Source organism: Phycomyces blakesleeanus (genome assembly GCF_001638985.1).
Source record: "Phycomyces blakesleeanus NRRL 1555(-) unplaced genomic scaffold PHYBLscaffold_6, whole genome shotgun sequence".
Taxonomy (NCBI): domain Eukaryota; kingdom Fungi; phylum Mucoromycota; class Mucoromycetes; order Mucorales; family Phycomycetaceae; genus Phycomyces; species Phycomyces blakesleeanus.
Window position 1 is genome coordinate 24,930 of NW_017265139.1, and position 26,592 is coordinate 51,521.

At 34.9% G+C, this 26,592-nt stretch overlaps 8 protein-coding genes across 8 annotated transcripts; 5 read left to right on the plus strand and 3 right to left on the minus strand.

The window, feature by feature from the left end:
- Positions 1 to 250: 250 nt before the first annotated feature.
- PHYBLDRAFT_75844 (hypothetical protein) lies at positions 251 to 1,509 on the minus strand. The gene is made up of 6 exons (XM_018443099.1): positions 1,435 to 1,509; positions 1,232 to 1,294; positions 904 to 1,075; positions 696 to 789; positions 536 to 617; positions 251 to 428 (listed from the first exon to the last, which is right to left on the minus strand). Exons 1-6 carry the CDS (start codon positions 1,452 to 1,454, stop codon positions 341 to 343), a joined length of 519 nt encoding a protein of 172 aa, XP_018293795.1. The 5' UTR covers positions 1,455 to 1,509; the 3' UTR covers positions 251 to 340.
- A 235-nt stretch (positions 1,510 to 1,744) lies between these two features.
- Positions 1,745 to 2,765, plus strand: PHYBLDRAFT_180395 (hypothetical protein). The gene is made up of 3 exons (XM_018438308.1): positions 1,745 to 1,912; positions 2,079 to 2,181; positions 2,385 to 2,765. The coding sequence occupies exons 1-3, from the start codon at positions 1,897 to 1,899 to the stop codon at positions 2,548 to 2,550; spliced, it is 285 nt and encodes a 94-aa protein (XP_018293796.1). The 5' UTR covers positions 1,745 to 1,896; the 3' UTR covers positions 2,551 to 2,765.
- A 1,202-nt stretch (positions 2,766 to 3,967) lies between these two features.
- Positions 3,968 to 5,650, plus strand: PHYBLDRAFT_165743 (hypothetical protein; the record flags this gene model as incomplete). Its single annotated transcript, XM_018435296.1, has 7 exons — positions 3,968 to 3,998; positions 4,188 to 4,271; positions 4,382 to 4,554; positions 5,034 to 5,113; positions 5,163 to 5,282; positions 5,368 to 5,434; positions 5,594 to 5,650. The coding sequence occupies 7 exons, from the start codon at positions 3,968 to 3,970 to the stop codon at positions 5,648 to 5,650; spliced, it is 612 nt and encodes a 203-aa protein (XP_018293797.1).
- Positions 5,651 to 9,840: 4,190 nt separating this feature from the next.
- On the plus strand, positions 9,841 to 10,872 carry PHYBLDRAFT_75845 (hypothetical protein). Its single transcript, XM_018443100.1, has 2 exons — positions 9,841 to 10,117; positions 10,229 to 10,872. Exons 1-2 carry the CDS (start codon positions 9,935 to 9,937, stop codon positions 10,634 to 10,636), a joined length of 591 nt encoding a protein of 196 aa, XP_018293798.1. The 5' UTR covers positions 9,841 to 9,934; the 3' UTR covers positions 10,637 to 10,872.
- Positions 10,873 to 13,654: 2,782 nt separating this feature from the next.
- PHYBLDRAFT_154832 (hypothetical protein) lies at positions 13,655 to 14,976 on the plus strand (the record flags this gene model as incomplete). Its single annotated transcript, XM_018433355.1, has 4 exons — positions 13,655 to 13,815; positions 13,921 to 14,341; positions 14,431 to 14,652; positions 14,779 to 14,976. 4 exons carry the CDS (start codon positions 13,655 to 13,657, stop codon positions 14,974 to 14,976), a joined length of 1,002 nt encoding a protein of 333 aa, XP_018293799.1.
- Positions 14,977 to 15,750: 774 nt separating this feature from the next.
- On the minus strand, positions 15,751 to 17,920 carry PHYBLDRAFT_165746 (hypothetical protein; the record flags this gene model as incomplete). Its single annotated transcript, XM_018435297.1, has 10 exons — positions 15,751 to 15,823; positions 15,915 to 16,061; positions 16,124 to 16,257; positions 16,355 to 16,506; positions 16,568 to 16,643; positions 16,705 to 16,864; positions 16,939 to 17,247; positions 17,363 to 17,485; positions 17,620 to 17,677; positions 17,779 to 17,920. 10 exons carry the CDS (start codon positions 17,918 to 17,920, stop codon positions 15,751 to 15,753), a joined length of 1,374 nt encoding a protein of 457 aa, XP_018293800.1.
- Positions 17,921 to 19,825: 1,905 nt separating this feature from the next.
- PHYBLDRAFT_142761 (hypothetical protein) lies at positions 19,826 to 21,272 on the plus strand (the record flags this gene model as incomplete). Its single annotated transcript, XM_018430866.1, has 2 exons — positions 19,826 to 19,879; positions 19,950 to 21,272. The coding sequence occupies 2 exons, from the start codon at positions 19,826 to 19,828 to the stop codon at positions 21,270 to 21,272; spliced, it is 1,377 nt and encodes a 458-aa protein (XP_018293801.1).
- Positions 21,273 to 21,474: 202 nt separating this feature from the next.
- carRA3 (Phytoene Synthase/Lycopene cyclase) lies at positions 21,475 to 23,419 on the minus strand (the record flags this gene model as incomplete). Its single annotated transcript, XM_018440468.1, has 3 exons — positions 21,475 to 21,927; positions 21,989 to 22,964; positions 23,061 to 23,419. 3 exons carry the CDS (start codon positions 23,417 to 23,419, stop codon positions 21,475 to 21,477), a joined length of 1,788 nt encoding a protein of 595 aa, XP_018293802.1.
- Between the last annotated feature and the right edge of the window lie 3,173 nt (positions 23,420 to 26,592).

Genomic DNA, 26,592 nt, shown 5'->3' on the forward strand with positions numbered 1-26,592 from the left:
CTCTTTTTTCTCTTATTTTTTTTTTAATTTTTATTTTTCATACTCCTTTACTCACTCACTTACTTATTCACTTACACAATTGCTTACTGTTTTTATTATTATTATTTAAATTTTGCTCATTTGAAAATCGGAAATAATTTGAACAAAATCTTGAATAATTTTGATATTTCTTACTTCTTTTGTAACTTTCTGTAGAATCATTCAGTATTCAATATACATTATTTTCATTGGCTTTGAAATCTTGTGAATATTTAGGATTACTATTCATTTATTCAAACAAGCAATATATATATATATAAAGAGGAGGGGGCCATTTATAGGACAATTGTTATTGATCCTTTCAAGCACGCCATCTACCAGATCGACTGCGGTTTGTAGGTTCTACAGGAGGAGTCTGTTGCCATTTCTCACGACGATCTTCCAAGTGTCTGAAAATAATAATAATAATATATAAAAAAATCAAAGAGACAGAGGTGTTAAAAAGTCGATGTTTGAATAATTTATTTTTATTTTGATATTAAAAATGTAAACTTACTTTGCCATCTGAGCTTCTATCTCTTGCTCTACACTTGGCAATTTCTGTAACCCATTCTCTGCCCTTAATACATTGACTTGTTCTAATGCACACATAGAAAAGAAATAAAATAAGAAGGTTTAATACTTTGGTTTAAGAGCAAAAGTAAGAGATCTCTCACCATGAAGTGGTTCATATTCTTGATCACGTATCCGTTGAACTGTCTGTTTCAAATTATCTCGTTCTTTTCCAAGAGATTTCTCAATTTCTGTCACCTTTTTTTTATATTGTTTTATTTTATTTGTGTATGTTATACATATGAGTGTGTATTCAATTAAACGTCTCATAAAGAAAAGAAAAAAGTACATAGATAATTCAAATTCACTTACGGCCTCCATATCTCTTTGTACACTGTGGATCATTTCCAGTAGCACCTTTTTCTCCTTCTGCAGACGCTGTCTTTCAGAAGTTGCTTCTTCTAATAATCCCTGTTTGATATCCAATGCTTCAGTATGCTGTGTGAGACTAGCTTTGCAATCAACCAAAAGTTGTGTCTTTTGACTTTTTTATATATATATTATTTTGATTTTTATTAAAGAGGTAGATGTATAGCAAAGAAAAAAAGAAGGATAAAAGTCAGTCTATATCGCTTATTTGTCTCACTTTTATAATCATTTATTAATTGTCTTGAATTCTTCTTCTTCTTTTGCTTCTTACCGAAGACTCTTGAGAGTTCCTAATTGCTCCTGTTGCTGTTCTATGGGATTTACACGCAATTCACTATACATTCACACAATTGCACATTCAATTGGTACATTCAATTTGTACATTTGTATATTCGTACACAGGTACTATTTGATTAATGAGTGTTTTAAAATATAATGATAATGATAATGAGTAATTGATGTAATGAGGCTCACCTCTCATTAATCAAACTCATTGTCAATGTAGAAATGCAATATCTATATAAATAAAGAAAAGAATAAAGAAATAATAATATATATAAAAGAAAGGAAGAACAATTATATATATATATATATATTTGAAATATCTACTATAAATATATAATGTCTATCTATCTATCTCTCTCTCTCTAATCCTGATTTGAACTTTTTTTTTTTTCCTTTTCTACATAGACTTCATGGCTGAGTAAAAATGTCAAAAATCCAATATGTGACTGCTCGTGGCTTTCTTGTCCATGGGCCCTTCACTTCACCTCTTCTCCCCTTCCTCTTCCCTCATACCCCCACTATAATTCTTCTTCTTTAAAAAAAGGAAAAGATAAATTTGGGGTCCTTTCTGTGTGTTATAGAAAGATATAAATATATAGTGTGTAAAGTCTTTTAAAGCAAAAAATTAAATCCCACACAAATCAGGCAATCATGTTCCGTGCATTGAGTAAGAATCTCTTCTTCTTTTTATTTTATTTTTATTAAGTGCATGTTTTATGTATTTGACTTTAATGCAATGCAATACATTATTACATTTGGATTAATTTGCATTTACAATGTATATTAATGTTATTAAATAAAACAAAAAAAAATTGATCGATTCTTACGTCTAGCTACATCAACCACCCAGCTCATCAGCCAGACATTGTCTCCTCTTGGTCAGTCTGCTAGACATATGGCTTATAAACTCAAGACTCACTCTGGTGCCAAGAAGAGGTAAAAAAAAAAGTTGAAATACGAGTGAATTTCTGCTTTGGAATATAGAACAAGGATATAGGAATTGAAAAAAAAAGAGAGGAAAAGAGCAAAGGAAGACTTTATTTAAATGTGTATACATGTATTACTTTTCTGTGTATGAATAAACATTTATAAATATGTATCTCTATATATGTGGTATTATTGGTATTATTGGTGTGTAGATTCATGCCTACTGGTACTGGTAACTACAAGCGCTGGCAGGTGGGTCTTGGCCATTTGAACTCTTCCTTCAGTGCCGAACGTGTCAATCGTCTTAGTAGAGTTGTTCTTGCTACCAACACCCAAAAGAAGATGTTGCGCAAGGCTATGCCCTACACCTGCTCATAAGTTTCTCTCTTTTTATTTTCTATTTTATTTTATTTTTTGTATATATATAAAAATGAATAAGAAGAAAGAAAAGAATAAGCAAAATATATACTAAATTATCATGATAAATATATATATATATATATATATATAAAGGAAACCAAAAAAAAAGGCTATTTATTGGACGACAAATGATTTAAAGCAAAATAGAGAGTAAGATATCTACGAAGATAAAGAGGTTTAAAGATGTCAATATGAAATTGAAATGAAATGTGGATCAAACAATAAGGAATCTTTAAATATAAACTTTCTTTAATCGATTAACAAAATCATTTATACTTCACTCCCCCCTTTTTATTTCTCTCTTTATATAATACATATATATATCACTGACGTTACTTTCCTTCTCAAGTAACACAATTTGTATATCTATAATTGTTTGTGCTTTGTATTCAGTTGCTGTTGAACATGCGACCTTTACAATAAATACATACAATAAAAAAAGTGTTATCGATTGACTAGGTCACTGATTATGTAGGTGGACGTCATTTCTTTTAAAAACACATACACACACTTCTTTGTTCCTGTATTATTATTACTATATAGTACAATATGGCATAGTATAATTCAAATCTCACAAGAGCAGAACAAATCTCTTTCTTTCGTTTTACTCTTTATATCTCAAATGACGTACATGCCATAACTCAGGCTTTCTTATTCGACTTAAACTTTCTAATATTTCTAATTTATTTTAATGAATTTAATATGTACATAAAAGGTATTGTTGATTGGATCAAAGTTTATCTATTTCTCTCTTACATATATAACTTTCATCATTATGATCATCATACTTGCTCTTAACAAATTGACCACAGGGACTCTTTATTTATATATATATTTTGTGGTTCAATTAAATCACCAACGCACTAAATAGACTTCATTATCGATGGGTTAGTCTGATCTTGTAAAAGATTACCAGATTCTGTGTATCCAATTTTTACCCAGTATTTCTCAAATAGTTCCCTCTGACCCCCCCACTTTTTCCTATTCTTATTCTTCCCCTCTGTTTGTATACATAGCTACATACATAATCAAATACTGTAGCTGTTGTCCTTGTAGATTTCTTTAAATATATAAACAGCATGAATCTAATGCTAGAGATGTGACATCAACAAAAGGATTGTAGTCATGTGACCCACACGTTAAACACTATCTATCTGCCCACAGAAAACATATTCAACTAAACACTGGTCCTAATAAATTTAGTAGAAAAAAATAGCAAGCCTTAAAGTAAACCAGACAAACCAAATAAGAATTATTATTTTTAAAAAAAAAACGTAATGACGAGATTGATCACTTGCATTAGTACATTAGTGAATGAATGAAAAGAGAAAGAAAAAAAATAGACCAATTCTGAAGTTGAAGATATGGAGAGAAAATGGGACAGGAGAGAAGCAACAAAGAAGTCGGTGAGAACATAAGCACAATAATTGGTTACAATCTCCTTTTAATTCTCTCCTGCTACCTGTGTTCGTGTGTCCATTTCTTTATTGTTATTATTATTTTTGGTTGCCGACTTCCCCGCAAAATGGGATACGGTGAATTATGGTTAATTTTGTGTTCCTAATTTTCTTTCTTTCTTTTTTTTTTCAAATCAGACGAAGTATTTGCTTATGACTTAATGATCACTGAATATCGTCTAGTAGATTTTCAGATAACAATGTTCTATATAGAAAAAATAGGTAGAATAGTAGAGATTGAAACATGCTCAAGATTTTATTGATAAAAGCAAGAAAATTGAAACTATACGGGAAACTGGCCAATTTAAATCAAATAAAAATATAAAATAAAGAACTAGGAGCGTTGCCTCCGCCACAGTCTAAAACAAAAAAGAAATTCACAAGGCCGGAGGAGATTGGAAGATACAGGTTCCCCCGGATTTATCTATTAGATCGGCATGCCAACCATCTGTCTGTATATTGTAATTTAACCGATGCATTTTTTCCTGGGCTAAGATCCAACAAAGTAAGAAGGAAAATTAAAGAAGAATTCGACTCGAAAATGACCTTGGATCACGATCATATTAAATATATAGATATATAGATAGACAAATGTAAGACATGCCGGGAAAGGAGGAAATCAACCCCCACAGACACAAATACCTTGGTTGTTCACACAAGTCACAGATCCAGCTCTTACTGCTGCTGTCTGAAAAGGGTTTGTGTAGGGCGGACTTGTGTAGTCTTCTTTCCCGTGGTAGTGTGTACCTTGTGTCGGACACTGAGTCTTCTTTATATATATATATATATCTTAAAGCACATATTTGTATATGCGCGCTTGTCTTTACATTTACATGGAATATATACTATCAGCTGACGTTCAAAGCATTCTTTTTTCTTGGTTCTTGATTAATTCTCACACTGTACTATAAGCGAATAGGTTGAATGTAATATGTATATTGAATATCTACTATCTACTATCTTCTATTTACAATACTCCTGTAGTACCTTTCTTTATGTATTGGTATCTGGGTTTATCGTGCAAGTCCATTAAAACAAGATTATCACATGTCTTTCAATGGCTTGTGCGGGGTTTGCATTATTATTATTATTACTATTATTTAACCTTGACAGCCCAACTCAATGGATACCAAATTACACACACAGGAAATGCAATAAGGTCCAGTATCAATTGACCCAATTGATTAGACAAAATGAGTACCAACAGACTACCTTTATGTCACTTGCTGACAGGTGAAGAAACAAACTGTCCAGAGAGATATACCATTTCGATTTCTATCAGCATAACTTACTTGACTACTTGACTATTTCATAATAGAAAGAAGCTATTAGCTGCTGCACAAAGCTTTGTCCAAGAAATAGTCGGGAATATTATCCAAACTCACGTATATAATTATAATTATACCAATGTAGTGGCATCAATTTTGAAACGTTCTTTTTTTTTTGGAACTTCAAGGTTTAACTCTTCCGTTCTTCTCTAGAACCTAGTATAATAATTTGTATATATTTTACTGCTATTCTTTTTTATTTCTTTTTTTTTAAAGAAAAAAAATGTTATGATGAGCCAAAATGTTTCATTATTTGAATTGGACAAAGAATAATAAGAAACATTGGCATTGTAATCTAGTAGAAGATAGAAATAACAAAAAAAGGGGGGGAGGTAAAAGGAGAGTAGGGATCATGGCAGTGACATCTGTCATGCGAAATGAGTCCGGAACCCCTCCGAAAAACAAGAAAGCAAGGTTGAATTGGATCCACCCTACTGGCTTATATTTGCCCAGACGCCACCAAACTCCAGAATAATATTAAGGAACCATTAAACACGTCTTCCCCTTTCAATACCCCCCTTACATTCACCCCTTACCTTGAGAACTATATGAGCTCTTAACAATATAAATCAATTTCTAGCTTGTTTTGCTTTGTTTTGTTTTGTTGGCTTATACAATTAAACCAATCTTGTGGGTAAATAGTTTGAGAGTTTATCGTGCGCAGGAAGTCAGACTATCGTTAGAATTGTATGTTTTTTCTTAAAATAAGAAGCAATAGTAATACAAGACTTGTGTATACATACGGATATGCATGTTTCTTTTTCTTTATTTTTTTTTAGTGGGTGTGAACATTGGGTGAGGCTCTTATTGACAATAATATCCAATAAGAGAAAAGTGATCATTAATACTGGTGGTAGTGTATATAGTACCATTAAAGCCTCTCACGTTTCTATACTGAATGAGGAGGAGATAGCTTGTGTAAAACAAAGAGTCTGTGCAAGTGTCAATAGAGAAGTATATTATTAATCACACAAGTACCCCTTTATTTTCATATATATCTCTTTCTTAGATCTATAGACAGTTGGCTATTTGAAGAATCTTTGACGATGCTTACGATACATAAAATGCAGATAAATATATCTAATGAGAATAAGGACGAGTAGGTATTAATAGATCGCATGCACAAAGAGTGTCGATCTTTAAGTTTCTGCTTCACAACTGTATTTTATTTTTCTGTGAGAGAAAATAAACTCGTGCATTTGAACAGCCAATACTAACACTAAAACTTAATATATATATATATATATATATATATATATACTCTTTTAATGATTTAAGAACATCAAACACATTAAACACACCCCCATAAAAAAAACCAAGTTGTGGGTCTTGTAATAGAGTTGAATATATTAAGCACAATGGCATCATATAATTATACTTACATACATACGTAATTAAGTAATCAAGCAATTAAGCAAGACTTCAATATACCACGCTAATATTAAAGTCATTGTGGGGTATAGAGCTTATATGATTTATATATATATAGTTTAAGAGAGTTCCAAGAGTTTCAAGGGGGGAATGAATCAATTCTAATATTGAAAAAGAAAAGACAAGAAAAAAATAAGAACAGATACAACGAGTAGACTCAAGAATATGTATACATTCATTTTTTGTAAATCGCCCAAGATTATAATTCAATTCAATTGAATCAAAGTTTTGCAAGTTAATATTTGGTTCACAGAGTAACCCAAAAAAAAATACAAGTAGTCCCGAGAATGTCTTAAGTTAGGTTGGCTGCACATTTGTACTGTGATTGGGGGAGGGGCTAGAACATAGCTTTGTTAGACATACACGACCAAAGCTGTTTGTTTTCATATCATATATATCTATAAAAGAAAAATGAAGCAATTTTTTTTCTTAGTATTTAAAGTAAAGTATAGAAATCACATTGACCATAAGGGTGTTTAGATGTGTGTAGATATATAAATAAATCGGTAGACAACCAAAATATGTTGAGACCTGCTAGTAACAATGTAGCAAAAACCTACCCGATCCCATTATATCCCATCCCATTATATCCCATTCATTTACGTTGGTATTATTGGGAATAAAAGAAGTCTGTCCCACAATAAAGAGGATGTGTGGATAGGTGTTTTAAAAATAATAATAAAGAAGAAGAAAAAAAAAATCGATTTTTTTTTCTTGTGTTTAATGAGGAAACAATGTTCAAGATAGGTAACAAAGTTTGTAAATTGGTGGTCAAAGGAGTACTTACACAAGATGTGTGTTCATCTGCTATGGACTGTAAAACAATTATGATTATGATTTTGTATTGTGCAATTTTAGATGTCGAAAAGTTTCGATTCTTTTGAAAGCCCTGTTCTTGTAGGCTTATTTGGCCAGGTTTAGATATGTAGCTATTGAACCTCTTTTTGTCAAAGGTTTGCTTTAATTATATATCTTTATTTCAATAAAGAAAACGTATTTGATATAAATTGGCGTACACACACACACGCATAAAGAAAGATAGAGAGAAAGGATCTACTATACTATAAAATTCAATAGAATTCAATTCAATTCAATTCAATACAGTACAGTACAGTACAGTACAGTACAGTACAAATGTACTCTAATTTATTGTGTTGCATTGTATTATGGCTTATTAGAATCTTACTGCTTTACACTATTTCTTTTTTAAATTATTCTCTATAGTGGAATAGAGTGAAACATATTATATTGATGTTGGTATTGGTATTGATATATCTATTTCCTTTAATAACACTAATGAACAATCTACAATCTGACCAATCGTAATCCCGAATAGCTATCTTTATTACAATTTTTTTTGGTGTATATAATTATACAAACTCAGTATTATTAAAAGAAGAAGAAAAAAAAGAAGTATATTCATGTTCTTGGACTTGTTCTTGATATTATTATTTTATATATATACTTTAAAAAAAAGCGATTATTATTAATATCCGTCATACAAGATGCGGGGAAAGAGGTTCATCGATGGTGTGTTGGGTTGGTTGTCATGGTGACTTGTACTAAACGTTAGATTTGGGTATTGATTGGACGAGTTAGTTGTTGAAATGGTCAATCTAAACCTCAAGTATTGATGCGGGCATGGATTCCAAAAGAGTAAAATAAAATAACGGAAGTAGTTAAATAAATAAATAAATAAAAAAGAGTGTTAAGCAAGTAGGCAAGTAAAAATAAATATACTGTATGTATCTATTGTATAAATCTACATTTTATCTCTATCTATCCCTAATAAAAATAAATATATATATATATATATGTGCTTATTTTACTTTCATTTTCAAGCTCATTTTCTGCAAGCGTGCAGAATAGCTTAGCGTCTAATGATGGTGTTATAAAAACAAATGATAGCAATCAATACGAAAAGGGTGCCCCGCGATAAAATAATTCACTGCTTAAAAAAATAGTTGAAAGTCAGACTTATCACAGTTCATCAGAGTAAGAAAAATGGCGGTTGCTAAATAAACTTCAATAACATAGATACAAGTTGGCATCTGCTCATTGCTTCATTGAAGATCAGCCACGATCAAGCCAATCAGTATAAGCTGCTCAGGACCCGGCGACGGGGGGAACTCTTTTTAATGTTTCAAACGTGCTTTATTGTCAAGGCCCTGCAAGTTTTCTTTTATCGATTGTGTCGACTAGCTACGTCAGTAATGGTCTGCTCCCCCTTTTTTTGCACTACTACCACTACCAATACCACACCACCAGAAACTGCTGCTACCACCACCTACTCCCCCCCCCCCCCCCTTCTTTCCTACTTCTTCTTTATATCTTTCTTTCTCCTCCCTTCTCCCCCCAAATTAAAAAAAAAACTTTCTTCAGTGTATTTATTCTTTCTTGCTTGCTTATTTTCTTCCTTTTTAGATAATCGCACAATCTCTAAAATGATTGTCTTATTATTATGATTAAATATGTATATGTAGTTAATAAATTGAACCAAATAATAACGTAGAAATATTTGAATAATGTATTGATCTACTGATTAATTGATTGATCTATTGATCTATTGACTGACTGACTACCTGACTGTTTATAAATATATAGATATATAGATAGGTTGCTAAGTAACTAGACAATTAGGTTGCTAGGTAGATATTTAGTATCATAGTAACAGTAATAAAAATTATAATGAATTAATAGGAATTAAAATAACATGTGTTTTTCATCAAGCGATGTGGCTACGATTGCTATCAGCCCGCTGAACTTATAGTATATACCAGTAGTATATATTGTATTGTATTTTTTATGTGTATTTTTGGCTTACCTGATGAAGGGTTTAGGGGAGGTGAGGTATATCGATAACACACACACAAAAAAAAAGAAAAAAGAAAACTCTTTCTCTCTCTCTCTCTCTCTCCAGCTGAAAATGGAAAGGCATGGATCGGATGTTCAATGCGCTGATTTGACTCTCCTGGGGTATATATACCCTATATCTTTAGACTTCCCCCCAAACTTCAATCACGCAGACTTCCCTTTCCTCTTACTCTCCAATATACTTCTTCCTCCTCTTTTTCATCATACTCATCTCTAATATTCATCATACTGCAATACAACAAACAAACTACAATGAGCGCCCAATTCAACTTCAACCGCCTTCCCCACGAAATCATCAGCATTGTCATGAACCACCTACCTTTGAAGGATCTTGTCCGTATCGAGCGTACTTCTAAGCTTATTCAGGACTTTTGTCTCGAAGAAATCGAGCACCGGATGTCATCCGGATCTGCAGCCCAAGAATGGGGTCTTATGGTGTGTATTGATTCATATATACTTATATTTCACTTTGCAATAATAATAATAATAATATATACCTATCTATGTATTTATACTCATTCCAAAAAATATTGTTTTATTTAACAGATTCATCTCGGACAGACAATCGCATCGCCTTCCCAATTCGACCCAAAGACAAAAACTATCGCTTACTCCGTTCCGATGGACCCTGTAAACATCAACACCATGTTCGACCACCGACGTCAGATTCACTGTTCTCTTCTTCGACGCATTCCATCCACACCAAACTACAACCTCTCTGAACCATTTGTAATCACCATCCAGAAGGGAATGGCCGAGGGTCACACCGAACAACTTGACATTCAGGGCAAACTATGCCAGGTTCAAGCCTCAATCACCCGTCTCGTAACACCTTCCCAAGAAGGCCAGGACGATAAGAATAAGAAGCTCATCCTTGCTCCTGCTCCATTAACATATGCCCTCCAAGTCACTCAAATGCGTCTTCCTCTCTCAACTCTTGCCACCGTCTGCTAAACGTATATTATCTATTCTTTGCTTTGGCTGGTCCAATCAAAGAAACTTGCAAAACATCATTCATCTATACCCATACACATTTCCATTTCCATTTCCATTTCCATTTTCACTCTTTTTCTTATCATTCTCTGTACAGTGTATATATATATTTTGTATAATTCAGGCCTTGTCTACCAAATTGAAACCAAAATAAATAAATAAATAAATAATAAACTCCCGTTGGTATTACAAACTTTAATATGAATCATGTAAAGCAAGAAATCTTCTTCTTCTTTTTTATCATTTTTGGATACAAATCATTAGGGGAAGTATATATGTATCTAAATATAATTTAAAGAAGTTATTGAACAGCTGCAATATATAATGTACTGTACTATAGTGTAAATTTTATATGATATGGTATGATATGGTATGGTACGATTTATGTATGAATTCAAGTATGTATGTATTATTTATTGAGTGGGATCACATCTTGTATTTAAATTTCCCAACAAAAAAAAAATAAGCAAATCGTAGTAAATAATAATAAATCACGCTGTTTTTTTTCTTCTTTCTCTTGGTTTCTTTTCAACTATAATAATTAATTGTTATTTTAATTCAGCCAAAATAAATAAAATTTATCACCACACATTAAAGCAGAGTGTGTATAATGGCCTCATTTTCTATCTCTTATATCCCTCTTTTGGGGACTCTCTATTGACTGGAATCAACTGCTGTGTTTCTAGCTTCAATATGCTAGGACAAGGCAAGATAAGACACACGGGACGTTATTAGATACATTTGTTTGGAGTATTGATCAATAGGTTTCAAGAGTATAAATGTAGAATGAGGAATTGAGCTGGACTGACAGGATCTGATTGTATACATTCTGCAGATATTGATAATAAATGAACCAAGTAACTCATCACTACCAATACAATCATCAGCATCATCATTTTAATTTCCAGATTTGATTAAATCGATGGATATGCCAAGAGTATATCCGATACTTTAGATAATAGCACAACTAAACCAAATCTGCCCCAAACCGATTGTCTTTCCGTTTGCATATATATATATATATATATATGAATTGTTTTATTTAGAGCAAAAATCCCAGAAAATAAAATAAGACTAAAAAAGCAAGCCCTATTACCGACCTCATTATCATTATCAACATCTCAATCTTTCTTATGGACTTGCTTTACTATCTAATCAAGGTGCCGAATTATATATAAAAGTCCCTTCTTTTCTTATCGACTCGTACAATTAAGAATAAGGAGAACACAGGGGAATAGATAAAGATACTTAATTCTGAGATCTCCACAACAATAACAATAGTAAATATATGAATACAGAGCTCTCAGGCACTTGTTTGATACATCATTCTTTTGGGTTCTCTGATTAAAAGATCATCTACATTTACTCTTATGCCAATATCTAACCTTTTAATACAAGCACACACATATTAATATCTGTGTATCTACACTTGATTTTGAATAAGTGGTCTCTTTTTATATATATATATTTTATTTTAACAAAACAAAACAAAACCAAGAAAATCGGTTTATATAAAAACATTCTTCTATTATTTGCAAAACCAACATAGCAACTTGACTTTAAAATATAATATATATTTCGATGGTTTGCATTAAGGCCTAGAATATTTAATATCCACTATGTATACGTATACACATTTACAGAGAATACCATGTATTCAATTCCTGAATAAATATTGGACACCTAATTCTAGATCAATAACAACAGTAGCAGTAACAACAACAAAGGCCAACTATTCTTTTAAAGCAGTTTCTTTTAATATTATTCAGCCATACATATATATATATATATATAAAAGGGAAATAATAGGCGGAAAGAAGAAGAATAAAGGGAGAAGAGAATAATGAATAAGAGGAGGGGAAATTGTATTTTTTTTCTATATATAATATTTTCTTTGTCGTATTATTATTTTAGCTTTTATGTTTATAAAATGCCTTGACTGTCAACAGTAAATTACAGGTATCTCAATGCAAGGTGGTTTTGCCTGTAATAACAGAAGAAATATAACCAAAGAAAAAAGAAGGGAGGTAGAATCTTGAAAAGGTGTACTAAATTATCATTATTCTTTTTCTTGCACATTATTTTGAACCATGTTTCGCAGAATTCAAAACACTGCAGTGTGTATGTGCGTGTATACATGTATGCATGCATCTATTTATAAAATAAATAAATAAAAAAGACTTTGTCTGGCATTCCATGCTCTTGTAAAACTGTTGAAAAGTCAAAGTCAAAATTTAGTCTTACAAGTAGTAATTTGAGTAAATTTATTATCTCGTAAAACCAGTCTTATGGGTAAACACACAGTATTGGCGAAAATAAAGAATATATATATATATCTACACACTCACGGTAAAAAAAGAAATATTGTTTTCTTCGAATTTTATTAATTGAATCCAACATACAAGACACAAATTCATCAGAAAGCACCCATAATTCATATGAGGAAAGTGATCCCTACAAATACAGATACATAATATACATGCATATCATCTTTTATTGAAGTTTGAAAGGCTTTAGCTACTATTACTGATGAGCAGTTATATGTTGAATGTATTCCATGATTTCTCTCATGAATCTTTTGGGGCTCAGAGGTCGAGCCGTTTTCGCCTTTGTATAAATAAGAAGAATAATGGTTAAGTTTATTGAAAGCTATATATATATATATAAAAGTAAATTATAAAAAGGCATAGAATAATATGCTATGAAAATATGTCTAACAGGTACTTTGACTCTACACTATAAATTGACTCCTTTTCTAGAAATAAAGGATTTCTCAGTAAAATGGAAGGGTCGAGTAGTCAAAATAAGGTAAACCAAATAAATAAAATGCTGGTCCAAAATTTAAAAATCTTGCTAAAAATAATTAAAGTTTGATGTGTCAGATCTGGATGACTGCTTAAACTATACAAACTGTATTTCTCGAATTTAAATCTTGTTCTTTTCTTTCATTCTACTTTCCTTTCTTGCTATAAAAAGGAAATGAACGAATTTTGTGTACAACTTCCAAAGGTTGAGCTACATGCCCATATAAATGGTAGTCTCAGTCCAGATACCATGCGTGTCTTGGTTGAACGCAAGAAGGATAGCAACCCAAGTCTTGCCGATTTTCGTATCCCTGATTCTCTTGAGCGTATTGATGAGTAAGAATGAGTATATTTATATCATAAAATCCATGTTTCGCTTCTATTTATTTATTTATTTATTTATTTATTTATTTATTGGTTATGATAAATTCTTTGGTCTAGTTTTTTTCCTCTGTTCAGATTCATCTACCAACTCACTGATGATGAGCCATCAGTAGTCATTGCCACTCGTAATGTCATTAGTGACTTTGAAAGAGATGGCGTACGCTATCTCGAACTACGTACCACACCTAGAGAGAACCCTGCTACTGGAATGACCAAAAAGTCGTACCTTGCTGCGGTTCTCTCGGCTATCAACGAAGTTCGGAAATCAATTGTTGTGCGACTGATCGTATCTATCGATCGCCGCGATACACTCGAAAAGGCTCAAGAAGCTGTTGACCTTGCTCTTCACTTTAGATCGCAAGGTGTTGTTGGTATTGATCTGTGTGGCCATGTTATGGAAGGCTCCTTTGTTGCGCTTCGGCCAGCATTTGATAGAGCCAAACAGCATGGATTCCCCCTGACCTTGCATTTTGGTGAAGTAAGTTTTGAATATATATCCAAGTAAATAATACTATATAATGCAATGTAATGTTCAGAACATACGGTTAAATGGTATGATCCAAAAAGGTCAAGGAGAACATGGCCGAGTCGCTTGAGCTATTAAGCATCCAGCCCAACCGTCTGGGTCATGCTACCTTCTTGACGCCCGAGAGGCGAGAGAATATTTATGCCGGCAACATCCCGGTTGAAATCTGCATGACTTCCAATATATTGTGTAAGACCACATCCACGTATGAAGAGCATCACATCAAAGATCTTCTTGTTGAGAAACACCCCTTTATTATCTGCGCAAGTATCTTATAAGTAACATAGTACAATATTGCTTATTCATGGCATTAAGGGTATTGTACAGCAAAGTCTGGCCTTGTAACATATTTATCTTATCTTATTTTATTTCTTACTTTCGGTTTGCAGACTGACGATAAGGGTGTGTTCTTCTCTCAGCTCTCGGATGAGTACACAATTGCTGCAAAGACTTTTGGTTTGAGTAAGAATGAACTTTATGAAGCATCGTATCGCACAATTGATGCCATATTTGAGGATGAGACCATCAAGCAGAATTTGAAGAAAATTTGGTCTGAATGGTACAAGGACAATTTAGCCACTCAGTAATTTAATAGGGAGGGACCTTGGATAACATCATAACTTGTTTTTTTCTTTTGAAGCATTTGACCAAATATATCATTTTATATGGTCTTATACTTTAATTCCAACACAAATGTTGCTATGCCTGATTCCTATTTTTGAAAAAGAAAAACCAAAAGACAGATTCCATGCAATTATCTAAATCAGATATTTTTAATGAGCATGCGAGTAGTCTTGACAACCAAGCTGTACATGATACAAATATTTCCCTGTCACTTCTTCTCAAATTACTCTTGATTGTCAACTTTACTGATTTATATTTTATCAATACTAGCCTTGATAGCTAGTAAGCGTGTTTCTTTTAGAGGTCTTTAACATCTTAGACATACTTTTATCACTAGGATACACCCAAGATACCGAATGGTAAACTATTAGATTTTATCTTTACTTCTTGTACTGGGTTGAAGAAGTTAGGGAAAAGGTGTTTTGCGTTGACTGCAAAAATATGGTGGGATAAAAAAGTGGGATATATATAAAAGAAAGAGAAAAATTGGTGCTTAATTAAAATCCCTCTGAAACACACTGTAAACCCTAGAAAATTTGCGACAATCTCACTAAAATCGCCTTCTTTTTCCCCTATAGTGTATTATAGATGAATAAATAAATATTTATCTCTTGAAGCTTGTGTAGTTGGAGTAATAAATCACTTTGTATTACACTTCTTTTTTTTTAAAAAAAAATTCTTTGGTCTATTCCAAAACTATCTAGTTTCTACTTTTAAACAAACAAACAAAATGAAGTTTAGCTAAACTTTTGCTCTAATGCACGGATATAATGCTTTGGGAAATCGATAGTCAAGACATGAATATGGTGGCTAAAATGTCACAATTCCGGTATTTTCAGGTTAGTGTCATGAAAAGAAAAGAAAAAAAGTACAGGTACAATACCCTTGTGCGTGCACTTACGTTTCTAGATTTATTTTTCCTGTCTTGAGATCAACAGCGGTGGGTACATAGCGCTCGCGGCTATCAAATGATACGTGATAGCCACGCTCTGACAAAACATCCATTACGATGTTTACAAAATGAGAATCATCCAATAATTGATTCTCCCTTTAATTTTTCATCGTTAGTACACTACGCAAAACAATAATATATTTGCATGTAAATCTTACGTTCTAATCATAGCGTGGCCACTGATCGAGTGGCGAACAATGTGAGGAGTAACGTGCTCATCAATATACTCGATTGCTTGTTTCATCGTGCTAGGTTCAGTATCTTGGTAATGTTCCAAGCGACTTATTAGATCCTGAATATATATATATATATATATGTATGTATGTATGTGTGTGATATACTCGATTAATATGTTTCAAAGCACTCGCTTTTTGAAATATTTAATTTACCAGTCGCGCATGAATACCAATCTTGGATGCCAGTGGGATGTGAGATATCGCATCATATGTATCAGAGTCCAATTCAAGAGAAGATTGATACTCGAATTCTTTCATGATAATATCCAAAACTTCTTTGATAGATCCGGTAGCATTAATGAGATCTACGTAAATTATGTATGTATATATTAGACTTGGTGTTATTTTGTACTTGTCGTAACTTACGAAAAGGAAACATCTTGGAAAGTTTCAAAAGAGAGCCATAATGTGCTTTAAAGATAGAATAACGCTCACGAATAACCTAGTACTCAGGTGTTCATTTTATGCTTCGTTTAAATATGCTATATAGCTAAGATACTTACGGTCTCGTCGTTGTCTGTTACTCTCTCTTCCCACAATTCGCCTTGTCCTGTCTTTTTTATCTGCGCGTTATGTTCTCGAATCATCTTTCCGCGCGCCAGTTGTCTCTGGAGAGATATCTCTTCATCCACATACAATACTGCAATACGAAACACGGGTCGACTAAGCCAAAGGGTGTAGATTAAAAGATGAGATTGGTATCAAAGCACGGCAAATATATATATATTAAACCTTACGGGAATTGGTCACGCCGATCCGTATTGTAAAACTCAGATCTTAATTCGGTCATCTTTTCATGAAGCATCTTGAGAGCCTCCACTTGAACATCAGTTCGTGGAAACCCATCAACAAGAATACCGACAGTTGGGTCACAGTTTAGCAAAGCGTGCAAAAGTAACTCGATCACATAACGATCGGATATCATCTGTCCCTGGTTTATGAGCTCTTTGCACTCGGGTGTTTGAAGTAACTGAGATATGGAAATTGGAGAGTTGGTAATACCGCGTGCACGTAAGAGGGAAGGTGTGTGGGTACCTTTGCCAGAACTAGTACAAAGAATTCAAATTATAAGGATTGTTTTATTTTCAGCTTTACTTTTCATACGAAAAAAAAACCTCTCCTTCCACAGAAACCGACAGTATATTACTCAATATAACTTACCCAGGTGCACCCATCAAAAATATGAACTCACGTGGAAGGTGAATGTTCTCTCTTCCATAATGGTCTTCGATATGTTTCCATGCCTGGTTAAAAATCAACTTTGCATCCTTGATCTCAGAAGCTCTACTTGGAAAGGAAGAAAGAAAATGTATCGATAGGTGCTATCAATAACCCCTGTTTGAGCTTTACCCCACTACAACAAAACGTGTTCTTCATTTTTTCTTTCTCCCTTTTCTTTATGTCGTCGTACAGATTACCTAGAGTCTTGTGTCGAGCTATCATGGCTAGAAGCACCTTGAGAAGATACAGCTGCTCCTGTACACAATATAACATAAAGGAGTTTTATTTCTCGAGATACTAAACGCTTCCGGGAACAAGTCTATCGGCTTGCCCTGGGAGCTTTATAGCATGCTTACGACTAGACTGGACTGAAATAAACCTTGGTGTTGATTTTGTTGTGTATAGACGCTTTACTAAAGGTCTGTGAGACCATCTGGCCAAGACCAACCCTGAAGCAACTAGGGAGGGTACATGGCGAATGAGCCTTTGGAACGACATGAGTAACAGAAAGAGGAAAGGTGCGTTATTTAGTTTGGATAAAAGGGACGAGTTAGTTGTAAGGAACGGGCCTTCCCTTACTGCGTTGTCTGTAATACGTCACACTCACACACACTATACACTATACACTGTACACTATACATTATACATTATACACACAGAAAATGAAAAATGAAAATAGAATATTCATTTTATTGAAAACAGAATTAAGAAAATATGTGTATCTAAAGTGGAATGCATGTGATTATATATATACAAGGAGTATACGTACTAAGTTGTAGAAGTTGATAGTGCTGCACTAGGGGTGGGATTAGAGGTGGTAGCAGTAGTAGTAGCGGCAGCAGTAGCAGTAGCAGTAGCAACGGCAGCATCGGATGTGGAAGAGCTTACTCGACCAATACCTTGTGCAGTTACTCCTCCTCGCCCACGCCCACTACCTCGTGTGCTTCCTCTTGTGCTTCCTCTTCCCCGAGCAGCACCTCCTCTGGGAACGTATGGTTTCACTACTCTTTGGTTGCGCTTGAGGTCTTTGTTAATCTTGGTAATAATGGCAAAGCAAGTTCTGATACCCGGCCACCCTGGCCATCCATTTGGAATCTGGGGATTTCTCATCCGAGGCTCTGGCTTGATCGTACCTGCCTTGACTGCTCGATTGAATGCCCTACATTCTTTACTCTTTCGTTTTTTGTGCTTTTGCTTGGGTTCTCCTACAAGCGGTACATTCACCACATGCGTTGACTGGGCCAATCCATACGATTGCTTTGATTGTTCCATGATTTGATCGTAGCTTACAGCAGAAGCAGCTATAAGAGCTGCGAATTCAGGGTCGTCTTCATCATGATCCACTACCTGCTGCCGTGCCACCTCTGCAGCCATCTCATCTCCTCTGTCCACACCCTGAAGACTAATCTTTGTCACTTGTTTGCTCGAAAACAGCTTAAATGAAAACGCCTCTAGTTCGTTTTCTTCTTCCTCTGGTTTGGCAGCCTCGGCAGCCTCAGTCTCAGACATGGGCTCTTCCACTTTTTCACTCTCCTCTACATCCTCTTTATCTTCAGCCTCATCCTCATCTTCATCTTCCTCCATTTCGATAGAATTGCCCATCAAATGTTGCATCAATGCGTCCATACGTTGTGTGTCTGCATCACTGGTGTCGTTCTCTTCTTGCCTGTCATAAATGTCTGACCGGTTTGAGACGCGTGTGTTTGGTTGGACAATGGTTGGGAAACTCCCTCTAAAATAAACATGATAAATAACATGTTTCTACCACAGGTTAAGGGCTGCTTACGGCGGCTTGAGAGTGTACGTCATGGTCTACACTCTTGACTGGTTTGGGGAAGATGTCCTTTTGAAAATCCAAACTTGGCTGTCATCGTGACTGTTTAAAAGGAAGAAGACCCTTATATTTTTTAATACGATTCTGAATGGTTTTATGCCAAGCCACTGTCAGGAAGCCATTGTGTGGCTTGCGTGTGTCAACCAGATCTCTGTTACTAAATTGAAACATTTAATACAAGACACGCACAATAAGTTTTGTATCAATTAATTATGAGGCAACTTTGTATTATGGTATTGGTTATGTTCAATACATTTGTCTCATAAAAAAATATTAAAAAAAATTGTCGCGCAGTCCATTGAAGCGCTCATTTTTTTTGTTTTTTTTTGGATTTGGTTTTGGGTTTTCAAAAAATGATTGGATGAAAATTTTTGAATAAAAAAAAACCGCTGGCCCGGGAACTGGAGTGGTATAAATATTGCGGATTCTTTGGGAGAGCGTGTTTCCTTCCCTATTTTCACATCCATTTTTATAAGGTAAAAGGTCGCTCCATCCGTCAATTTTAGGCGTCCATCTGTCACCAAACCATATCCATCCAACGCGTATTCTAAAACTTCTTTTTTGTAGCCATGGGTAAGGAAAAGACTCACGTTAACGTCGTCGTTATTGGCCACGTCGATTCCGTAAGTATTCGCTGACTTTTCTTTTTATGAAATATAAACAAAAATTCTAAAACATCTTTCAATTCTTCAGGGCAAGTCCACCACCACCGGTCACTTGATCTACAAGTGCGGAGGTATTGACAAGCGTACCATCGAGAAGTTCGAGAAGGAAGCTGCTGAACTCGGTAAGGGTTCCTTCAAGTACGCCTGGGTTCTTGACAAGCTCAAGGCCGAACGTGAACGTGGTATCACCATCGATATTGCTCTCTGGAAGTTCGAGACCCCCAAGTTCATGGTCACCGTCATTGATGCCCCCGGTCATCGTGATTTCATCAAGAACATGATCACTGGTACCTCCCAGGCCGATTGCGGTGTCCTCATCATTGCTGCCGGTACCGGTGAGTTCGAAGCTGGTATCTCCAAGGATGGTCAGACCCGTGAGCACGCTCTTCTTGCCTTCACCCTCGGTGTCCGCCAGTTGATCGTCGCCATCAACAAGATGGACACCACCAAGTGGTCCGAGGCCCGTTACAACGAAATCGTCAAGGAAGTTTCCTCCTTCATCAAGAAGATCGGTTTCAACCCCAAGTCCGTTCCCTTCGTCCCCATCTCCGGATGGCACGGAGACAACATGTTGGAGGAGTCCGTCAACATGGGTTGGTTCAAGGGATGGACCAAGGAGACCAAGGCTGGTGTCAAGTCCGGAAAGACCCTTCTCGAGGCCATCGACAACATCGACCCTCCCGTCCGTCCTTCCGACAAGCCCCTCCGTCTTCCCCTCCAGGATGTCTACAAGATCGGTGGTATCGGTACTGTTCCCGTCGGTCGTGTCGAGACTGGTGTCATCAAGGCTGGTATGATCGTAAACTTCGCCCCCGCTGGTGTTGTCACTGAAGTCAAGTCCGTCGAAATGCACCACGAACAGCTCGTTGAGGGTCTCCCCGGAGACAACGTCGGTTTCAACGTCAAGAACGTTTCCGTCAAGGATATCCGTCGTGGTAACGTCTGCTCTGACTCCAAGAACGACCCCGCCAAGGAGTCCGGTTCCTTCACTGCCCAGGTTATTGTCCTCAACCACCCCGGTCAGATCGGTGCTGGTTACTCCCCCGTTCTCGATTGCCACACTGCTCACATTGCCTGCAAGTTCGCTGAGCTCCTCGAGAAGATCGACCGTCGTTCCGGTAAGAAGATGGAAGATGCCCCCAAGTTCATCAAGTCCGGTGACTCCGCCATCGTCAAGATGGTTCCCTCCAAGCCCATGTGCGTCGAGGCCTACACTGACTACCCCCCTCTCGGTCGTTTCGCCGTCCGTGATATGCGTCAGACCGTTGCCGTCGGTGTCATCAAGGCCGTCGAGAAGGTCGACAAGGCCTCCAAGGTCACCAAGGCTGCTGCCAAGGCTGGCAAGAAATAAATCTCTTGACCTCTCTTTCATCGTTCTTTGTCTTTTGACACATATAGCAGTTCTTTTTCCACTCTCTTCACATCAAAACCCAAAGAGCCTTTTAAAAAAAAGAATCCCTTCTTTTTTTTGTTTAAATAAAAATGCAAAACTTATAACATTTTAAAAATCAAAATAAAACGTTTAATAGGATTATTACTTTATCTTTTGTCTTTCAAAAACGAAAGTGAATTGACAAGTGGACTAGACGCTCATATGTATTTTGTAAATTATCTAAAAGTCTAAATAAGCCATAAAGGTGACCAATGCCAATAAGTCTTTGTCTCCAAACGGGTACTTTTGCCCTCAAAGGGAAGCTGGAATTCTGTCGAAGTTCGCTTGATATGGCCATGTAAACTTCAAACGCGCCCCTAAAACCGTCGCGTACTTCATATGGAAGGCCTTCGATTCCTTTGTAAGCTAGATCCGTTTGTTGATCTGCCAACTCTAACATTTTCAGTGCATACGCTTTCAATGTCTGTCTCCCAAGTTTAAATGGTGCGCGGCACACAGTCAGTGACCTGTACTCCTGAAGAGGATTTAGCATGTATTGTAAAGGCACGTAGCATTTTCCGTCTAAGCTGTCAGAGAGAATATCTCTAGAAATGTTGACCAATTGAAGACACTGCTGGGCAAACATTCATTAGTACTGTGGTTTTAATTTATATATATATATATCTAGTAGGTACCTGTCCAACCGCTCGTGCTTGTTTGAGAATATTCTCCTTACGCACCTGTCGATTGAGGTTCCAATTGCCATGACCACCTTTATACATTATGACATGAGCACACATTTCACCAAAAGTGCCCGATATCAGATCTGCGTAGTTTAGTAAATCTTCTTCGTGTTTGAGAGATTCGCCTTTGAGGTCAAGCTTCCATGCGTTCACCAACTCATTTACAACTGTCTGATCAAGGCACACAGAAACTCTTGCAAAGGATCGAAAAACAGATAATGCGTCTGGAGATAATAGACCGGCATAAAAGCTCCAGTGGATGTGCGATGATAAGCTAGGATCATTGGCCAAAGGAGAATACTGTTTGTTGCAACTGAATACTTCTTCAAGAAAACATTTGAGCATCTCAAGATGTTTTATCCCTTGTTTCTTGCTAGATGCATTATCAATCAAATCATCGGCAGTACGAAAAAATGCGTAAAGAAGGCAAAGTTCGTGTCGGAGGTTTGTTGGGAAAAGTGCTGACATGGCCTTCCAGGATCGCGAAACTGGTCCTAGTAGTCGTATAACCACCCGAAGATCATCGATAGGGCCTGAGGGTATATTATTCTCGGAAGGCATGTGGAATAGAAGCCACACAAAACACCGCCAATAATCGCCTCCAAGGGGGTTTTGTATAATGTAATGGTCGCGTGGGTTGGTCAAAACAAGGTGTGGGAACGTATTGAGGAGTGCGTCAAGATGATCCAAGACGCAACATCCCGCCACCACGAGGCTAGTAAACGCAAACCAGTTGACAAATTTCCAGTTGTTCATAATTGACATACTTGAAGACAAGTGAGTGCATGACATCCCCAAAACTGCTGCTACTGAGGACGAACAAATTAAAGATTGTCGCCGGCGCAGAAGATATCCACCAGATACCGACCATATGCAAAGAAAAGATGCGAACCAAAGGACAGACCATTGTGCAAAATAATTCATCTGGCTGTTTCGCAACAAGATCAAGTATAGAAATTAAGGAGTGAAAATTATTAGTCATTCTACTAGAGTTGGTCAAACGGAATTAATCGAATTAAAGTACCTGGACAAGGCAATAAAAAACAATCCACGGCGGCTGATCATGTTGTACAAACAAGAACTGACTCCTGGTCGTATAAAAAGAATAGGAAGGTCCCAGCGCGTAAAAAGTCCACTTATCGATACTGATAGTGCAGTAATGGCACCAATAGTAGTTGCATCGACTAATGGGAACGTTAGATTTACTTTTGCTGATCCACTATCATTCCCTGTTGAATAAGACAAGATGATATACAAAAGAGTTACACAAAACGATGTTGCGGTGAACATGAAATATTTCACTCGATCCAATTTTGTAATGAAAGGACGATATAAAACAGTAACTATTATGAATGCACTAGATGAATAAGTGAGTATGTCCATTGTAGACAAGGATAAAGAGACTGTTGGCTAAATGAGATTAGTAAGAGCAACAGGCGATTTCTCTCAACAAATAGATATTTAAACACAAATCCAAGGGGTCGATGAACAAAACAGAATATCCAGTTTAGGTTCTGTCAGAATAAGATACGTATACAATATTAATTAATTGAACACAGCTGCTTTACTAATAGTAATAAATAACTTGAAAGTATAGTGGATTTAAACACCTGCGTTTCTTAACATTTTTAAGGTCTATGATTTTAATTGATTAAAGCTTTACAATATCTGTAATAAACGTTGATAAAATGAACATTTCTTGTAGGATATTAAAAAGACATAGGCATCTTGAAAACTGGGCTCACCTAATTTTGAGCTTATTTTAAGTCGGAATATCTTGGGATAAAATACTTATGGTTCATAGTATGTATTTAATTATCTATCATACGTGTCTGTTTATAACATTGTTCTCATGCTTCTGCTTGTGCTCTGATACTATACGCACTGGATCGATACATTTTTCTTATATCATTACAAAATCTATAGATATCCCATAAGTTATATAATAAGAATATACAATAAAAAGAGAAGAATTAGCTACTGGAATATTTGTGTTAGCCATATTGTACAACAGTATAATGTATTTATTCAGAAAGAACCCCTTTCTTTTTTGTCATTGATATACACTTCCCAAATATATTATTTCATTATGTATATTGTGTCTGATTTATTTATATTTTGAACTTTAAATACCTTTCTTAAAAAAATCTTGTAAAACCATACCATTTATCCTCGAACAATGAATAGTACATAGCCTTCCACAGCTTACAACTATTCAATAGAAGTTTTACGACCACCTGTATATAAAAGGCTATATTTGTTTGATATATTTGGTACACGCCGCTCTTTTTTAATCTCGACTTTGTGAAGGTATTGCCTTTTTTAAGCTATATGTGTTCGCCGCGGTTATGTTTATAGTATTATTACTGCGAGCAATGTATCTCATAATACTCTTTTTAAAATATATGTAAATAAACATAGAAGAATTACAGCATAGGTTATTATTATAATAGATCCATCAACTTTGTTGAAGGCAACTATATTAATTTGTCGATTTGTAGATACTATCAAATGAAAGCATAAATGTGGCGATTAAAATTATTCTTTATGAAGGCATATTTTGGTATTTAATGGTTATAGGATTTAAGGTGATAGCCAAGGTTGAGTAATGATTTTAGGTGTTTGGCGCGCTTATCACACAAACTAAAATACCGTACCACTTACAGTATATATATTTATAAAGCACTATTGTTCTCAGTTAAGTGATTAGTTGCTAAAATTATTTCTCAACTTTCGTAGAAGTATCTAAATAAGTACACTTTCTAAACTTTAAAGGTAGACAATAAATTCAGAAAATTAACAAGCTTAAATCTAGAAAAGCATGAATATCACATAAAAACAATGATGTGTAAGTATTAGAAAGGTAGCAAGTCATGGGGTGTACCTCAATATATCACGGTAAGATATGGTGACTTTATTAAGCTTTTTTACACTTTTTCTGGAGGTTATATGCTGTTTGAGATTGAATCTTGAGTAAACACTACTTTTACTCTCCTTTTTTTTATATGTTTCAATTTCAATGTCTCGCATTTCTTTACTATTGTAGTTCAAAAGTAAAAGCATCTTTTGAACATCCCGCTTTCATCTCCCCATGTTCTTACGGTCGATGCAAAGTATCTTCGCATTCTTTTCACTCCAAGAAATATCCAAAATTATAATGAAATTATTCATTAGATTATTTACAGAATGTGGTAATTCACCAAAGTCATATATCTTTGAGATACCTAGCAACAACGAAGTTAGAAAATATATATATCTCTTGTCAGTGGAGCTCTTCAGAAATTTATTTGTTATATTATACTTGTCAGTATCAGTCTCATATGGCGACCTTTCAGAGCATCTTCTTTTGGCCTCCCAATTATTTTAATTGAAGAACACGGGTAAATATCTCCGCGATTGTGCTATTAAGTCGCAACTTGTGATGGTTCTACCGAAAGTTTAAGGCAGTATCAATATGTTTATTCTATAACTAAGGCTCAAATGGGGACAAAGGCATAATATCCAACCAATTTAATCTGATACATCTAAAATCATTTATAAGAATATTAATACTAGAATAGTAATGACTAATTGTAATATTATCTTAGAAGACAATTGCAAGTTATATTTAGTACTTGAGATAGGCGATAGAATACTATGGGAAATAAGTGATGATTTTGATGGTGATTTTGTAAAATACTATAGGTATTTTCCAAAATTACTAACAGAAGCACCACTTTTTCCTGCATTATACTTATATATTGTTATATGTATAAATATCTTACAGAATTAAAAGATAATAAAAGCAAATGCAATACAAAAGTCTGCATTTATAAACATTTATTTAGCTCGTGCTAGATAAAGACACACATAATGTAAGATAAGAAGAATATACATTAATAAAAGCTATACTTTTTATCGAAAAGAAATATATGAAAAATATATGATATTTTCAAAGTTGAAATCATAGATCCAAATGCGTAAACCGGATATCCAATTGGTAATTCTTTTTAACATATGTTCTCAATGGTATACAAATTGAGCTCTCGTTTTTTTTGATAACAAAAACATGTTATATTGCCTTCCATAAATATAAAACCAATGTGTCTTAGCTAAAAGGATGTGTTGTAAATGAGTATTGACTACTGCTGTAATTGAGAATAAGTCTGAAGGAAATAATATAAGGCCTCAGCTATTCCAGTCAAAGGTGTCTACCGATTACTTTATTATTTAACACACAGGTTTAGCATGCATGATAGTGATTATATTTCATATGATGATATCACCATAATATGGGATACATCAGTGGATTATTATAAGCATAATTATAACTCATAAACACATTTACTTTCGATGTTAATACTTCATTGGGACTACACACATTTATATAATTAATCATACATTAATTATCCCAAGATCACGTTGCTCTGATTAAGGCTCAGATAGGATCGATTACCTGACCCCAGTCATATAATTTTCCCGATCCAAAATAATATAAATAGCAGTAGTAGTTCAGTGTAGGAACCGGGTCAAACTTTGATACAAAATCTTTCTCAATAAACAAAACCTACACAAGT